General features: G+C 33.7%; 2 protein-coding genes across 5 annotated transcripts in view; both read right to left on the minus strand.

Annotated features, from left to right (window-relative positions):
- The window catches only part of LOC126716746 (uncharacterized), a 33,787-nt gene extending 28,338 nt beyond the window's left edge, over window positions 1-5,449 (minus strand). Inside the window, exons 1-2 of the transcript XR_007652255.1 lie at window positions 4,032-5,449; window positions 3,386-3,501 (exon numbers count right to left, since the gene is read on the minus strand). The gene's annotated coding sequence lies outside the window, so the exon portion shown is untranslated. The remainder of the gene's footprint in view (window positions 1-3,385; window positions 3,502-4,031) is intronic.
- The window catches only part of LOC126716744 (uncharacterized), a 47,473-nt gene that overhangs the window by 28,499 nt on the left and 327 nt on the right, over window positions 1-18,647 (minus strand). The window contains exons 2-12 of one of the 4 annotated variants that reach the window (XR_007652254.1): window positions 18,375-18,473; window positions 17,289-17,441; window positions 17,060-17,184; window positions 16,682-16,803; window positions 16,491-16,573; window positions 15,365-15,520; window positions 14,502-14,645; window positions 13,582-13,764; window positions 13,060-13,154; window positions 12,864-12,961; window positions 11,607-11,802 (exon numbers count right to left, since the gene is read on the minus strand). Coding sequence is in view for 3 of the 4 variants with exons in the window: in XM_050417714.1 (XP_050273671.1) it covers window positions 11,699-11,802; window positions 12,864-12,961; window positions 13,060-13,154; window positions 13,582-13,764; window positions 14,502-14,645; window positions 15,365-15,520; window positions 16,491-16,573; window positions 16,682-16,803; window positions 17,060-17,184; window positions 17,289-17,441; window positions 18,375-18,473 (1,362 nt within the window). In the remaining variant the exon portion in view is untranslated. Of the gene's footprint in view, window positions 1-11,381; window positions 11,803-12,863; window positions 12,962-13,059; window positions 13,155-13,581; window positions 13,765-14,501; window positions 14,646-15,364; window positions 15,521-16,490; window positions 16,574-16,681; window positions 16,804-17,059; window positions 17,185-17,288; window positions 17,442-18,374; window positions 18,474-18,647 lie in introns of those variants that run through there. The other 3 variants (XM_050417716.1, XM_050417714.1, XM_050417715.1) reach the window with 3 other exon arrangements.

The following is an 18,647-nucleotide window of genomic DNA, read 5'->3' on the forward strand; positions in this document are numbered from 1 at the left end:
TTTAGTAATCCTTTATAAGCAACCTATTGTACTCCTTGAGGAGATAGTTGATATTTTGATGAATGAAAACAATGGCCGTTTGGTCTTTCTTTAGTCTGGTGCTGACTCCAGGTCTACCCTAAGTGCTGACTCCTAGTGGTTTCCCCGCTTGGTGCTGACTCCAAGCAAGGCCTAGGTGCTGACTCCTAGGTCATATCTTTTATTTTTCCGTTATTTCAGTTTTGTTCTGGTTGTCCTACGTCAGTTTTGGTATCAGAGCCAACACCGATCTGTTGAAGCAGCACCGCAGGAAAGAGCCAGAAAATATCACCCAAAAAAAAAAAAAAAAACCCAGATTTTGAAGCCAACCAGAAACCTCTAGTTCAGAACCCACAATCAAGTTTCCAAATCCCTTGCAACCACAAAGAGAGAAAAAAACCTCGTCAAGACCCATCGGCAACCTCGACTCACCACCGTTGAGATTGACCCACCAGCCGCTGAAACCCACAGACCAGCACTTAGCCGCCACTGAGGACGTCGACCACCACCGATGCCAAGACCCAAGACATCGCGCCGCCACTCCTCTACGATTCAAGCCGCCGCTGTCTTCCCTGTCTTCGCGCCGCTACAGCCGTCGATCCCTAGCACCGCGTCCATCACCGAGCCTCTTTTCGGTTTAGAGAATGTTGTCTCTTTTAGTTTCTATGGTTTCCTTTTTTTTAAAAAAAATCTGTCCTGTAGTTTGCATTCTTTTCAAGTCTATTGTTTGCTTTCTTTAAGTCTGTAGTTTCTTAAGTCCAGTAGTGTATTTTATTATTTTGCAAAAAAAAAAAAAAAAAAAAGACCAAGCAGAGTCCAGGCCCGTGACAGACCAGTCCAAGGCCAGTTCCAGCACTACCTGTCCAGAGAACATCATAGCAGCCCAGGTTCTTGTTCCAACTCCAACCTATTTTTTGACACTATTTTAGAGAATCATGGAAATATTAGAAGCACCTTGTTTTGATGGTTATGAAACTTATCCACGAGATTTTGTCAACTGGTTGAATGGGATGGAGCGATTCTTTGAGCAAACAAATTTTGCAGATAACATAAAGGTTAGGTATGCCAAGTCGAAGTTAATAGGTAAAGCACAAAGGTTTTGGGAGAATCTTGAACGTTTCCGCTATATGGATTATGAACCTGCCATTACTGTGTGGGAAGATATGAAAGAAAAGCTTTGTGATGAGTATTTGTCACCATACTATCGAGCTAAGTATCTGCCCCAATCTCAGTGTGGTACTTTTCAAGTTGAAGCAAATGCGATGACTCATCATCCTCATCTCATATCATGTCCTCAGCGCACTTTTGAACAATCTACCAAGGAATTATCTACCAGGAAAGTAACGGAATTAACTGTAAAGCTCATGAAAGAGATTCAAGACAGGACTGCTCAGATGAAGCAAATGAAGACTCAACCCGATTCAATTGGGAAACCAAGGATAATTGATCATAATGAACTTATTGCTACCCCCATAGAAGACAACATTGTTGGTGATATCTTGGTCGTGGAGAATCCTCCAGTAACACCAAAGCCTAATGTTGACATAGACGTACATGCCTCGACAAGTGTTGCTTTAACAAGCGTGCAAGGAAATGAATCTATTGAAGAACAGCAAGGTGAAAAGATGGCGCCTAAAGAGAGTATTATATTAGAGGGTGCACATGATGTGAAAGTTGAAGTTGTTAAATGTGCTTCTGATCAACCCTCCACAGTCCTTCAAGATCTACATCTTGGTGAAGTCGAAAAGGTTGAAACCAAAGTGCTTCCTATGGCTCATAAGGTTCAAGAAGAGATTATACTGATTCCACATATTGATTTTGTTATTCCAAATGAGTTTGATGCGGTGGAATTCAAGGTTTTTCTTTTCCCTATGCTCCCTAAGGTGATTTCAAACTTAAAGCAAGTGTTGTTTGTCAGCATCCTAATCCTTCAATGCTTTAAAACTCGAGGTCGAGTTTTCTCCAACCAGAGGAGAATGATGCGGGAGATGAAAGAGAATTATTATTTCATATTATTTATGTTTGCAAGTCAATTGTATTTTTATGTTTTAGGTCTTAGTAGTTTATTGGGCTTTTAGTATTTTAATTTAGAAGTAAGGTTATTTTTGTAATAAGGCAATTAGGGTTTCCTAGCCAGCAAGGGTATTTTTGTAATAAGGCAATTAGGGTTTCCTAGCCAATTAGAACTAGGGTTTAGTAATCCTTTATAAGCAACCTATTGTACTCCTTGAGGAGATAGTTGATATTTTGATGAATGAAAACAATGGCCGTTTGGTCTTTCTTTAGTCTGGTGCTGACTCCAGGTCTACCCTAGGTGCTGACTCCTAGTGGTTTCCCCGCTTGGTGCTGACTCCAAGCAAGGCCTAGGTGCTGACTCCTAGGTCATATCTTTTATTTTTCCGTTATTTCAGTTTTGTTCTGGTTGTCCTGCGTCACATCCCCTACCCTTGCAGCTCTCCTCCAACTGGATTGGTTGCAGTTGAACCCTTTCTAAAGTTCTGGATTTGCTTATCCTGGCTATTTAGGCTTTTGTTTGTTTTTTGAACTGTTAGTTACCATGCACATTGAAATCAAACAAACTTTTAAAATACATGGCCACATTATAGGCAGAGAAAGGCTCCTTCTTCACGGTTGCCTTGTTCCTATAAGTCCAAATAGACCATAAGATACAGATAAAAGACAACAAGAAGTACTTTAAGGGGGGGAAAAAAAAAAAAAAAAAAGGTCTAAGGTTTCTATATCTTTGACACAGGAAAAAATTCCTCACAAGTCTTCCCAGTTCTGCCCTTCCAAGAAGAAAATTCAATAAAATCCTCCAAAGAACGACAATAATTTTAGAAGGTGATTGTAACCTACAAAATGGCTCCAATGCTCAAGGTCTTCACTTATGGTTGTGCTAGTGAGATCAAAAAAGGACCTGCCAGCATGGTTTCTACAATTTCTGCTCATCGACAACCATTATCATTTTCAACCAAATAAGCAGTAGATTTAAAATGAGAAATTATGTGCTTGTTAGCAACACAAACATGAATTTGTAAAATTCAGAATCATTTTGGCTATAGAGTTTTCAAACGAATCCAGAATTCCACTTGGGCTAAAAGTATCTTTGACTAGCACATCTGCCAGAGCATTTACAGAACCTAAATAGTTTCATAGGACACCCCTTTGTTGACAAGCAAAAAAATTGGAACCATATGTATATACTTGGATGTCTATAAAGGTATATTATCAATTTACTATGAGATGTAATAAATCAAGCTAAAATGACAAAACAATGATGAAAATGTGACAAAACTTAAATTGTAGGCGTAATGCATCAAAACGACAATAACAAGTAAAGAAGGGTTTACAAATCTAAGCATACTACCTTCTCCCATTTTCAATCTTGTTAAATACTTGCTTGCTTGCTTGGGTCTAATTACTATAAAGATGAACATGTGAAATGGGCATGGGTGGTTAACCTTGGTCATGATCTGAAAAAACCTGGAAAATTTCAAGAATATCAAGAGCCAAAGAACAATAATCATATGTCAAACACTTCCATAATTAAAGAGCAATTATAAAATGAGTTTTAAAGTATTAATATCACAGATAAATGAGGTAATTATATTGTAGATGGAGGCAATACATGTGATAGGCTATAGCACCCTTTCCATTCAAACTTGACATTATATATATTCTGTTAAGCTCCTAAATGACTGGGGAGGAAAAAATAGAATAGGAAAAAAAAAGTCTAGCTAAGAAAATGCAAAGGAAAAAGATATGTCTATTTAAGATGAGATTTGGCAGCAAAAACTTCCAGTTTTGATGTTTACTCACTTTTAATCACATTAAAAGCATGCGTTTAAAACACCAACAAAAGCATTTTATTGCCATTCTTTGTTGTCAAATCGCTAGGAGTCTCATTGACAACTCTAGTCAAACATGTGGTGGGCAATCCATTAATAAATGTGCACTAAAAGAACAAAGAAAAAGAAAATGCAGAAACCAACAGAGGAAAGACAGTGACTTACTGAAAAGTTGATTAAGCATCGGGGTTACTGTCATTAGAGTCGTCCCAATCGCTTAACTCCTCATCACAGGCCTTGTACCCACTTGACTCCTTACAATCAGATTTACCATGGGCTTCTGTGTGCCTTTTAATCCTTTTTGGGTTTGGTATGTCATTAGAGCTTCCTTCTCCACTGGGTCCAGCCCCATTGTAATCATCACGACTGCGCTTGACTTTGTGACATTCCACTACCACTGACGAATGGTTGAAATTATGATGGAAAACATCCATGCCATCATAAGGAGTGATGCTGCTGTTGCTATACTGGACCATTGTTCTGTCAAGATCTTCTATGTCTTTCTTGTATATCATACGAATCCCCCATTTTTTTACCTTGACATGGCTGCTTTCAATTTTAATTCTAATCTGACTGAATCCATTCACGTCACCTTCCCACAATAATTTATTTGATTCCTCGTCCAAGAATTGAGGAACCACATAGATTAGCAAAATGTGATCTAATGAAACCTTATCAATTGAGGGACAGTAATCAATATTAATTCTTTTTCCATTGGCTATCAACGAATATCCAAGAGTGGGATATGGATAAAAATCATTCGTACAAAACACAACGCAAAAAGCAATTCCCACCTTCTTACACAAATGAGAAGGTTGTTTTATTTTCACTTCATTCCCCATGCTTTGGTGGCTAAACCACTCAGGAATTTCACTTCCAGGAATAACAATGGCATATGGATGATATGGATAATCAGGCTTGGTTTTTAGGACTGAGAGAGGGAGAGAGGGAGTGAGCTTGAGGTACTTTTTTATCCCTGAGATAAACCAGTCTATGCAGCTTTGATTGTCAGCCAATTGAAAGCAATTTTGAAGACCGAGAGATGGTTCCAATGAATCGCTTGGTTTTAATGGATTTGGTAACATTTCCAGTGAGATACAACCTTCTGCCTCAACGCGTTTAATATTCAATGGAAGCTTTGGCAATGATCGAAGACTTGTGCAATTATTCAAGTACATCCATTTCAATTTTGAAAGTCGAATGATGCTTTCCGGAAGGCAAACAAAATCATTTCCACTTAGATCCAAATCATATAAATTGAATAAGGAACCAATATCATTGGAGATTGCCTTGAGATTGCAGTCTTTTAAATACAAGCTGAACAAAGAAGACTCAGGTGATAGAGATAGAGAAGAGAATAGCGAGTCCATGGGATGAGGACTTGTTGGCATTGAATAAAACGGGAGGAGCTCATACCACGATTTATTAGATGATAACCCCTTACATCCATCCAATATTAGGCAATGAAGATGTTTTAAGAGACCAATGGAAGAAGGGACTTTTCTTATAGTAGTTTCACTCAATCCCAAATACCCTAGACTTTCGGCATTCCCTAGGTTCTCTGGCAGTCTATCCAGTTTTGAGCAGCCCTCAAGCATGGCTAGTCTAACAAACTTTAAATTAAAAATGGTATCAAGTAAATGCACAAGATTTTTGCAATTATGTAAATCCAACTCAAAAAGGTCAGTCAAATGCTCAATTGACGTGGGTAGTGTTGTAATTGCAGTACCACTCAAATAAAGGCAGCGTACACGTTTCATGTTTCTCCCGAATTCTGGAATTTTTGTTATTTTTGAGCAACCATAAAGTTTAAGTTCTGTGAGACACTCCATTTCAAACTTGCTTGGAAGACTTGTGAGGTTCTTGCACCCGTATAAATTAAGAATAGTAAGCTTTTTATGAATTCCAATTGATGGGTGAATCCTACGTAAATTTATACAATCTTTAAGAACCAAACTCTCAAGATTTGGGATTTCAATGATGTCTGGGCTTCAATAAGTTTTAGAGATTCACTCAGCTCAATGAATTTCAAGTTCTCAAAACTCTATTAAAAGCCAAAAAGGAAAAAGAAAAAAGAGTGTAAAACAATTAGCTTCTACAAACAAACTTATTATATAAAAAAAGTAGTATAAGGGTACCTAAATTACCTTTAATCGGAAACTTGAGGTCAACGATTTTGAAGGGTACCCTCTCCAATCAAGAAATCTTAAGCTATTAGGAAGATGTTTGAGATCATGCATAAGTTGAACACCACAAATTTTAAGCAATCTTAGATCTTGCATCTTTGAAAAGGCTTCAGGATTCCAATATACCTTTTCTGGTTCATATAACTCTAGTACTATGCTTTGAATTGCCTCTATTCCCTATTAGTAAGAATAAGAGGGATTAGTATAAAATGTATTATTACTAGACTAATATAATTTAAACTCCATCATTCTTTATAAAAAAAATTATGTTGAATAACAAAATAAGATATATTCTTAGTTTCTTTCAATAATCCCTTACCGTATTTTTTGTCAGCACATTATCAATATCTTTAAACGACCACAATCTACTTCGTTTTCCCGGGTCTTTAGAACACTCTTGACAAACTATATCTCAGCCCATTTCTTGTAGTAAATCATGCATCCACAATCGATTTTCATGCAATTCCAATTTAATGAGAGACTTATCAATAAGAACCCTCAATCCAATTATAGCATGAAGCCCAAGATAGTCTAGTATTTTTATGACGTCATCTCGATTCTTGTGATTAAAAAAGCATGCAATATTTAAGAAAATATCCTTCTCTGTTGGTCGTAATCCATCAAAACTTGTTTGAAACACATTGAGAATTCCTCTATCACAAAATTCGGTGAGCCTATTCAATTCACTTTCCCATTCATCAATGTTTTTTTTGCACAAGAAAGAACCCAAAACTTCAAGGGCCAAAGGAAGCCCCTAGAATAATCTACAAAAGCTTGAGATAGCTTTTCATAATCTTCAGCTAGATGGTCCTTTTTAAAAGCTTTCAAACTAAAAAGTTTAAGAGCTTCATCACGATTCAATACTTCAGCCTCATATATTTCATTTACTTCATGATTCACCAACAAATGCCTATCTGTTGTTGTTATCATAATTCTACTACCTAAACCAAACCAACAATGCTCCACAGCTAACTTCTTCAATTGGTCTAATTCATTTACGACATCAAGAACAAGAAGAATCTTTTTGTTATGTAACCTATTCTTGATCATTTGAACTCCATCATCGACATCTTGTAGATTCAAATTTTCTAGCATCAAAAGTTTTTTCAAAAGTATTTTTTGTAACTTACATAAACCACATTTTTTAGATTCTTCCCTAACATTAGCAATAAAACAGCAAGCTTCAAAATGATTGGAAACCATACTATAGACAACTCTTGCAAGAGTTGTCTTACCCATTCCTCCTGTCCCCCAAATTCCTATAATGCAAACATCATTTGACTCTATAGCTAAGTATGACTTCAATTTCTCCACTCGGGATTCTATTCCTATTAGTCCCATTGTATGTGCTAAGAATGTATTTCTCAATTTATTTATTATCACTTGCACAATGTCTTGGATACATTCTGCCTCAGACCTACATAGAAGAGAGAACAATAAGCTGTGAATCTGAATTTACAAGGACAGGATATATCCAACAAAAAAATTATGTAGACATGTAGCATTAAGTTTAGTTGGTTAAATCTGAAATTGGGTTGAATTTATGTAATTGAATGCCTCTTTTTTTTATTTTTTTTTTATAATAATGTAATTGAATGCTTCAAGCCAAAATCAAATAACTACCCGTATTTTAACTATACAATTAACGAAACGTTTCCCTACTATCCAGTTTCCAAATTAATGCTTTAATTTACAGGGAGTAAGGAAGAAGAAGAAAGCCTACAAAAGAGAGGGAAAAGAGCAGCTGCAAAATATTTAGAAATGAGGAAATTTAATGTCATCATCCAATCCTATTTCTTATGATAGCAATGGTCATTATCTTTGTTGGCCATTGAACAGTGGAATCCAACTTAAAATTACACCTACTAGAACGTGTGATCTAATAGCGGAATTATTTTGATTGTCAGAATATTAATCTAATTAGGAGTTGTGTTAGAATTATAAATTACATAATTCCCATAAGGCTTGGATTGGTTTCAAATTAACCTTCAATTTCTAAAATTTTCAACTAGAACCATTAACCTTTTTAATTGTTTCGATTTGTGCCCTTAATATAATGTTGTGCAAAAGATGAAGATTATAATATAAATAAACCATCAAAAACTTAATAAAGAAAGGATAAAAAAGAGAGAGTAAAAAATGTCTAAGCCTTAAACTAGGTATAATTTAAATCCATACATGTGTGTAATGAATATATATATATATATATATATATTAAAAGCCAAAGTTTAGAGAAAATCCAATTAGATTCTCAATTTTGCGCCATGTGTCTTATCTAATTTTTAATTTTTGTGTCAAATGAATTATTGAGTGTAAATATCAAAGAGGCCAAATCCAATTGAAGTCCAATATTGTGTCGCGTGTCCATCTAATTTTTTAAATTTGGTAGCAAGGGAATTATTGGGTTTAAAAACCAAAAATTCTAAATCCAATTAAATTCTAAATTTTACACACACACACACGCATATATATATATATATATATATAGAGAGAGAGAGAGAGAGAGAGAGAGACACACACACACACACACATAATGAGAAACCATTACATATTTTAAAAATGTATGGTTTAAAAAAGGTGTAAGCTAATATCATGTATAATTTGAATTGAACCATGTAATTGCGATTGTTTTTCAATGTACCCGTGCATATGCACGGGGCTATACACTAGTTAATACTAGTGTGTAACCCATGCTTACGCACGGAAATTGTCAATTGCAATGGTGCTACTGGTTATTAAACATATAAAATATTAGTTAATGTAATTTAATTATGACATTGATATGTTCAAGATTTTATCATTTTAGAACTACTTAAACATATTTTGCTTTCCAAATTGATTTAGATTGTTGCAAGAGGGAACAAGGAAAACGATCTAAGTAGCAAAACTTGGATGACCAAGCAACTAGTCCCAACACAAAGAATCAAAATGCTGCCACTAAGTAGATTCAACTGGAACAGTCTTAACATCAAGTCCTACAACACGCCTCGGCAAAGCCTTCAATGAAGATCGTAACTCATTTATCTTAGCATCAACAACACTTGCCTTAACCTTTTCACCCTGCAATTCAATTTCACACTTACCAATTTTTGGCAGGAGAGACCTTGGTATGCAGTTTAGCATGTTGAAATAATTCTAACTAGTACTACTTTGTTCTTAATATATATATATATATATAAAATAAAATAAAATAAACTATAAGAAAAACATTTTCATGGGGATGATTATATATATAAGTAGAGTCAAGGTGAATCTTCTAAGAATAAACCTAATATGTGGGCTAAAATAGTGGGAATGATAAAAATTTGGAGTAACCTCAAATCCCATGACTCATGTAATGACCAAAGGTAAATATCCAAAGTTTTTTATTATAAACTTATAGAATATATAGTTTTATTGATAAAAAGTTAAACATTATAAATATAAATTTTACGGTTTCTACTTTTTTTTTTTGTTTGTGATAATCTTATAGTATTACTTATCATGATCATCTTCCTCCCTCTCACTTTTATCTTTTGATGAATTATTGTTTATCTCTTTAATTAAATAATACTATCTCTTTATTTATTTTTAATTATTTATTTATATAAGATAAAATCTTCTAAAAATTTGTATGATTGTTTAAACTTATATTTATTTACAATACATTTAATAAGAAAATATCTTCTTCTTTTTTAAAGAATCAAACATAGAAAAGATCTAATGGTAAAAGAAGTACATATATGGTACTAGCCGTTTAAACTTTAAAGATCAAAAGGCTTATAATGAAAGAAGTACTAATAAAAAAGTTTTAAACAAAAAAGAAAATTATAAATCGAGTAATTATTCTGAATATGATTTTAGGATCCTCTAACTTTTTATTTTTCTTCTCCTTTTTATTTTTCTTTTCGAAATTTACAAAAGTTTTCCAACTTTTTCTATTTTAGGAGTTCTCTCTCCTTATAGAGCAAAGAGATAATGTTTTGATGGACAATAGATAAATTTGATTACAAAAAATAATGTACCTTAAAGATATGTGTTATAGATAATTAAGTTGTGTTTATTTTGTGATTCTTTCACAAAATAAAATGTTCTGTTTATTATCCAATGCCTTTTTTTTAATCAATTATCCAATACTTTTTTTTTATAAGTCTAATTGTTTTCAATTGAAAATTATCTTATATAATGTAATTAATAACTCATATGATAAAAGCCAACTAAATAACATGCAACACACATATAGAAACATTTTTTGTAAGGACCCAACTTTCGTTATAACTCTCTTAAAAAAAAAAAAAAAAGTATAAGGACCCAACTTTCGTTATAACTCTCTTAAAAAAAAAAAAAAAGTATATGATTTAATTTAATTTATTTTTTAAATAATTGATTTGGCCTTATATAAAGTCACCCAAAGGTAAATATTTTTTAATTATCAAAGGAGGAAGGCTAGTTCTAGCAACTAGAAGTCTCATTTAGGCTCATGTAAGGTATATATATTGCCCCACTTCATTATTATCAAAAAGACGAATATTTTATAATTAATTTGTTTGGTGTGTTTACTATCATGTTCACTGACCACTTTATCCAGAAAATATAATAGTAAGACATATTAATAAGTTGAAACTTGAAACTTGTGAATTGGTATATGTTTTAAGTACTAAGTTGTACGAAGGAGGTTGTGTTCAAGTGATAAGTTTAATTGTAATGGTATCTTTTGTGGTATTTTATGTTTTTTGTTCAAACCACATTTCTTCCTATTCACTATTTACCAATAAATTTTTTTTATCTTGAAAAGAGACTGCAAATTTGTATTTATGTAAAATTATAAATTCTTGCATGATTATATTCTTTTATGGTCAATGTTTTTACCAACTTTAATTGAAACTTTTCACCAAGATTGGCTGCATACAGTTTAAGGGAAAAATATGTACTTTTTTTTTTTTTTGTTGAATATCATTCAAATAATATTTATTTAATTTTCTATATTATAATTTTTTTAATTGAAGCCATTTTTCATATTTTTTGAAGTACATAATTACTAGTTAATATTTTCTTTTTGGGAAACCAATTAATATTTTATATTTAAGTTTTGTTAACATCTACTTTTCAATTGATAATATAATTAAGGTCACCATTCATAGATTATTAAAAAATTATTTTAGGATGTCATTTTCATTTTTTTCATAATTATAGGCTTTTTCTCTGATCTTTAATGTGGCGCTAGAGAGTGTTTTCAAATTTCTTTTCAAAAAGTTTACCACATGACAGAATTTTCTACCATATTGATTGATTGAATATGTCTTTAAAGTCAATATTCTCAAAATTTGGATCCCAATGATAATTCTTGTAATAATGGATAAGATAATGGAGATTGTAATATCAAGGCTTAATATGTCATCAAAATCAATTACCTATGTACAAATGCACAAACTCGGAACAAAGGATCATAGCCGTGACCTGAAGGGATCATGTAAACAAACGAGATGAAAAAGAACATATTTCAGACCTTCATGGATTGTTTTTATGAAGGTCCACAAAGTAGACCAAATAGTGGTGGAGCATTTCAACATTTAAGTTAAGTGATTTAGGATTATGATGGCTGAGGACAAAAAATGAAAATGTGATAGCACAAAGACCATCCCTAAGATCTCTTTTAGAACACGCCTGTCACCGGTTGAGGCAGTATCTTGAACGAAGTTTATCAAGCATCTCCGCATACTCAATTGGCGTTGCCTCACTACAAAATACTTCATCCCAAATCTTGTGGAGATCTGTTCAGAAAATGATTCAGTATTAACAAAAGAACTAAACTTAATCCATGGAAAATTTAAACACCAGAATGCAGATCAGAAATTTACTTTAGTTTCACTCTTTTGCAACAAGGAATATAATTTTGTAGAGAACCAACAACAATGTGTATCTAATTATCCTATTAAGCACAATAGCCTTTAAATCCTCACAAACTTTAGCTGCACAGACTCACTTGTCGATGAAAATCACAGAGATTCTTAACCATATAAACTTCTCACTATATGTGTCCATTCTATTTATATTTCCACATAGAACACATACACATCTAAATATCTAATCAGATCCAGAATATGAGTACATTTATGCATTCATAGCTCAACAAAGATCAGCACCCTAGATGAATAGATTTTGAGATTTCCTAATATACCCAGTGGATGCTAACTCTTGCCTTCGCAATAAGGTCAAAATCATATTTTTTTACTGGACAAATTTAGAAGAGCACCCCCCTTTCTCCCTTCTCTCCTTATTTGCATGCAGGGCAAAAAAAGGAGCTCAAGCTTTCGAGGAATTTGTATCCTAAAGGTTAATGATCAGAAAGGCAGTGACTTATTATTACCCATCCATGGTCTAAGATATATCCTGCAAGATTTTACCTTTTGTTAGTCCTAGACTATGGCATAATTTGTATACATTAATATAGACTTTGGCCCTAAGCTGGAAGCCTGGAACTCACATAATTTCAGATATACCAACTCGTTTCTTGTACCTGCTGTTTCTACCATACATTGGGGGTGGTCCAACCATGCAGGCTAACACAATGAAAAGCACTCAACCAAACCCATGTCCCCATGGTGACTCCACCAGTTCGAAGTGAGGCTCGAGATGCCTTTATAAATTTGCATTCAAATAACATGAAAATCTTAACAACTTGCAATGCCTTTATACAAGACAACTTGCACTCAAATAACATGAAAGCTAAAAAACACTGTAGTATAAAACTTGATATGCTAAAAACATAAAATAAATGACACAATCACAGTATATTTATTAAAAACTGTAAAAGCTTGCTCATGTATATTACCATCTCTATCTGTAGATGAAAGGCACATGATGAGCAAGTCAAATCTTGAGACATTGGTTAAGTTTTCTATGTATCTGATAGCCAGATCCATTTCTTCACTGCCAAAAGTATAAAGCACAAGGGCATTAAGCACTATATGGAGCACAAACAAGAAATTACACAATCTGGAAAAAGACATTCATAGATATATACTTACGTGAAAAAGGTGGCAACACATTTAATAATGTCAACTAGTAGGGAAGCAGACAAAGCATTTTTGAATATCTGTGGCAATGCAGTTGGAGATACAGCCTAATAAAGCAAAAATAACAACTATAAGTGGCAACATCATCGAAATAACTGAAACAGGAAAAATAGCATAAAAGAAAGCACGAGTATTGTAACTCGGACAAACAGGCCAGGAAAATTTCCCGGCTGTTTTACTACGTATGAATGTGAAAACCTCTTGGAATAGTCTCTAGCACTAAAAGATCAGGTCAGCAGATGCTAACAATCAATTAATTAGTTTACTTATGGGGGCTATCCAAAGAGGAAGTTTAGGTCTATCAGGCATTTTGTACATCAACCAACAATTATGTCCATAGAAAGGGACCATGCCTATAAATATAAATCAATCTTTCATGCTTAGCAATCTATATTGCTATTAGTGTATTTAAATGTGATAACAGAAACATGAATCTCTCTAGTACTAAAAATCACAAAAAACACTGTTGCTTACCTTCAATAAACGAGCCTGGAGAGCACGGTCATCAGAGAGTTCCCGCCAAGAAGCCTCAAATTGATAAGCCGACTTTGGTGGTGTGATGTTTTTTGCAGCTTCAGCCTTGGCTCGAGAAGCTGCTTGAGAAGCAAGCTCTTGCACTGACTTCATCAGCTCTTGCTTTCCTGTTCTGTGATTTTTCTGAGAAAAGAAAATGATAGAGAGAACAGGTTAAAAGTTAATCTTCCAAAATAAAGCAAGTTTAGGAGAGCTAATGCCTGCCTAGTAAGCAATGAAAGTGGGCTGAGAAACAGACAGGGATGCAAGGATTAAAAGGAAATGTAGTTTAAGATTAGTTAAATACTGTCACAACTCACGAGCAAATGGTAACACATTATGGCCTCTTTAGCTGACCAATCCTCCAAACCAGTAATAAAAATCCTAGTCAGAAATACCAATAATAATAAAAAAATCCTACCCAGAAATAAGAAAGTGTCTCAAGAATTTTAAAATGGTTTCCAAATTACAGTTTGTCGATGATGCAAGAATGGAAGAGATGGTCGACCCTTGAAGTAAATAAGGAAAAGAAAGATGGGGGGGGGGGGGGGTGTGGTTAAGTGACAATCCAGTGATAATGACATCTTTTATGATGCCCTATATCTGTGGTTTGAATCCCACCTCCCCCTCCCATTTTATCTACCTATCACAAAAAAAAAAAAAAAAAAAAAAAAAAAAAAAAAAAAAAGGGGAAAAGATGCTCAAGGTGGTTTTCGTTCAGACCGTTTAGCACTTTACTAATTAATAGGAAAATTGTCTAACTAGAATAAGAAAACTTGCACCCTCAAAGACCAAAATAAGCAGAACTGACACACAAAGTTGATCATCTAATTAAAAAGTGGTGAGGAAGCTTATATTTGAGCAAGGATTTCATAATTAACCTTAATGCTGTTCACTTTTGAACTCTGAATTGCAACTAGACGAGAGCCATCAACTTCTTGTTCTTCTATTCTACTAACAGAATTCACACTTTTGTTATCTCTTTCCTCCACAGATGCCCTCCCAGGAAACTGTTCAACATTGTCCTGTCAATGTAGTTTAAAAGTGACATAAAATGAGATCATACTACAAATATTATGTATCAAAACAATGTCACACACTCTTCGGAAAAACAAAATCAAGCTATAAATCAAATATATAAGAAATAAAAGACACACCAAAACACACATCAAGGACCAACAAATCCTATTTTGATTATTGTCCCATTTGTTTGATAGAAAAATATAATAAAATAAGAGAAACAGTTAAGTTTAAGCCAGATAGGCTTTGTAACTTCTTTTCCTAGGGTTTCCTTTTTTATTTTGGTTTTGGGGGGGGGGGGGGGGGGGGGAGGGGTTAAGAATCACTCCAATGGTCTACATATCCTTAAGCAATGTTTCCATCTGAAATAATCATTTGTTTACCTTATGTCTTTCAATCATGTGTGGAGCTTAATCTACAGTGCTATGACAAGAACAAAAGATAATAAATATACCAAGTTACATTTATTTTATGATAGCCAACAAAAAGCCAAGCAAGGAGGCAGCAATATATTAGTTTTAAAGTTATATAACCATGAAATAATTCCATTGTGTGCTTAATGGTGTTCCTCAGAGTAAGTTTCAATTAATTTGTACATAAACGTGCTATCAAACGCAGGAAACAATCAAGTTGTGCTGGCTTCCCATTTTGCCTTGTTAAATGAAACTTTTCATTCACATATTACGGCAGTCCAAAGGATGAGTAAAGCTCTAATGGCTAATACCTTGGTGTGATCTTGAACGGTAGACACTCCTGACCTTTGAATATTATTTGGTCCTGGATGAACACTATGTCCATTAACCTTGCTCCCCGAACTTACTACTTTCTGCATTCCTTGCCCAGAACTTCTTGGTGGTCCAGACACCTTCTGAAGAATCTCCTGGAAAAAGAATTAAGTTATTTTAAGAACAATAATAGAATATCATAAAAACAAGGAGTCAAAAACTAAAAGAAAATAAATATCTAGCTGAGGATACTATTTTAGTGGAAACTATACACCATCAGCTCAGAGAACATGAGAGCAGAATAAAACATCAACTTTCATTAATAATTCTAATCCCACTTCCCTTTTCCCTATCATCTCTAGATTCCATCAACATCTACTCTGCAAACAGAAGTCATTATACTGCCCAATATATCCAACTGTCCAACTCATTAAAAATATCTGAGACATTCATGGCAACATACAAATTCCATAGCACGTACAACTTTAGCTCATTACTAAAGAGCTGTTTCACTGCTGCTCTGCCAGTATGGCAATTGCAAAAAAGGTATGCAAAAATGTCTATAAGAGCTCTACAATAAATATAAAAACAATTTTAAGTTGTGAAAAGGAAATTGCAGTGAAATCAGCTTTATACCAAGGGTCACTCACCTGGAAAATGAAAATACTCTCCTCTTGTTATAAAAAATGAACTCAAATGATTGTAATCTGACATTCAAAAACTTAATCCACTAAGATTTCAATTGTGACTTGACTATGTCCCCTACTTGTGATGTTGTTATTGCTACATTATTTGCTATTTAAAAGTGTGATCTTTTACTGTCACATCAATATTTAATGATAATGGATGCGTGAACAGATTACAACTCAAGAATGCTGAAGCATAGGACCTGTTGAGCTAAACAAACACAAAAGCCATTTAGTATTTAAACAGATTTCAGGATACTGATTATAAACAATCCTATCTCATATTCATAATGTCCAATCTAGCAAAATGACTCAGTGTGATAATATCATCGCATCATATAATTATAACTCATAGTTCCCATCGTGCAACACATCACATTGCATAAAGATTACGAGCTCTACAAGCAACTGAATAGGACATAGATGGCAACATGCTTACTTTGTCATACAATGATCTGGCCTCAGTGTACTGCTTCTTAATTTCTTGGTTGTCAGGCTCCAACCTCAGGGCAAACTCAGCATCTGCAAGTAACTATATTCATTATATCAGCCAGATCAGACACAAAAATATATCAGAAGAAAACATACACTTCATAATCTTGATGACAATATATTGTTATGGATGCATACCCTCAAAGCATTCTTTATATTTCCCAAGTTCTTTTCTAGCTGTAGCTCGACGTGAGTATGCTTTTATGTAGCGATCATCTAAGTTCAGGGCCTCTGTACAATCATCCTCAGCCTCTTGGAATCTAATGAACAGGAAAATAAAAATAAAGAGAAGGAAACATATTTGTTAAGATTCATGAAGGTTTGACCATTAAGAGCATTACTCAGGCATGAGAGCAACTTAAAGCACAAGATAATAGACATATGAACACATTCAGGGTACCAAAAGTTCAAAATGTACATAATGTACACAAAAAAACAGATTGATTTATCAACACCTTAGGCAAGTTAACCTGACATGTTAGTTAAGCAAAATAATGTGTTCTGCATATTACTTGCCTTCTGATTTTGAGATAGGCCATCGCCCTATTTGCATAAGCCACTGCTGTTGGTGAAAAGGCAATGCTTCTTGAATAGCATTCGATAGCTTCCTTAAACTTCTTCTGTTTAAAATACTCATTGCCCTGTAAGATTGAAATAGATTTGATACTTAACATCATTTACAATAACATAGTTGCATGCACATCCTGAATCATCAAAATTATTCTGAAAGGAGAATAAATTGTACCAGTTCTTTCTCTGAAGTAGCATCAGGAAAACTCTCTTCAGTCATGAGGCTAGTTGACGTAGAATCAACTCCATAGTTCCTCATGTAATCAAATTGTCCTGAATTACTCGAATAATCGACTGAGGGAGTTTTTCCAATGTTCCGAGAAGAAACCTATAAAAATTCCCATAAAAAAATTACGCATGATATTTTTGCTATATAGCTATACATATATCCACAAACACATGTATGTCATAATATAATACAGAAATTAAAGTTTAAACTAGACCATTCAACCACATTTTCCATATTCTTAAAATTTACCGCATCTACCAAAGAATTGAGAATCACCAAAGAGTTGTCTTCGTTGTCTAAATTTTTTATCTTTACACAGAAAATCCAATCATTACATTACATTTAAACACCAATATCAACAGTTTTTCAAGAATTTATTTTATCTGTGATAAGTAGAAGAATAAATTTTCAACAATACACGGAGCACATTGTCAACCTAAATAAACCATTTCTCATTAAATACCCATAAACTTCCCAAGAACATAAGATAATTAAAAAAAAAAAAATCCATACACCTAATTTAACTCTTAATACTCCACAAATCACAACCTTAACATTGTCACCCTACAGTTCCCATTCTACACTAAACCTAAACACTAATTAAGAAAGTTGCACTTTACTCTTGAATGATCATCTTTAAATTAAAAAAAAAAAAATTTATTGATACTGACTTTTATTTTCACATATTTTAAAATCACATAACCCATTGAAAAGTTCCTATTCTTTTTTTTTCTTTTTTTCTTTTTTCTTTTTTTAAGATAAATAAATTACACAAACATAGTGAGTTTTGAACCAAAGACCTCACCCTAGGGAAGGAGGTGGAATTTGAGATAAAACTAATTGGCAACACAACGAAAAGTTTCCATTCTACATTAAACCTATAAACTAGGTAACAAAATCACACTTTGCTCTTGAATGATCATCTTCTAAGTGAAAAAACAGCAAATTTATTGATACCCAATTCTGGTTTACACATTTTAAAGTGAAAACACTAATTGAAAACTCAATTGAGTGAGAAATTAGAATAGTTACCGATTTTTCCTTCTGAGGAGCTTGAGGCTTCATCTTCTTGTCTTTGTCCTTGAGAGAAAGCTCCCAATCCTGCAAGTCATTCAAAAACCCCTGGAAATCCTGGCCCAACAAGACCATTAGACAATCCATAACTCTCTAAGAATACCCATTATGGAAAAAAAAATAAAATTAATTACCATTCAATAATTTAAGCACACATTAGCTTCTTCCCCTTCAAAGTTGAAAACTTTCAAAACCCATTTTCAGAAGGAAAAAAAGAATTCAAAACCCATT

The sequence above is a fragment of the Quercus robur genome, chromosome 3, assembly GCF_932294415.1.
Source record: "Quercus robur chromosome 3, dhQueRobu3.1, whole genome shotgun sequence".
Lineage (NCBI taxonomy): Eukaryota > Viridiplantae > Streptophyta > Magnoliopsida > Fagales > Fagaceae > Quercus > Quercus robur.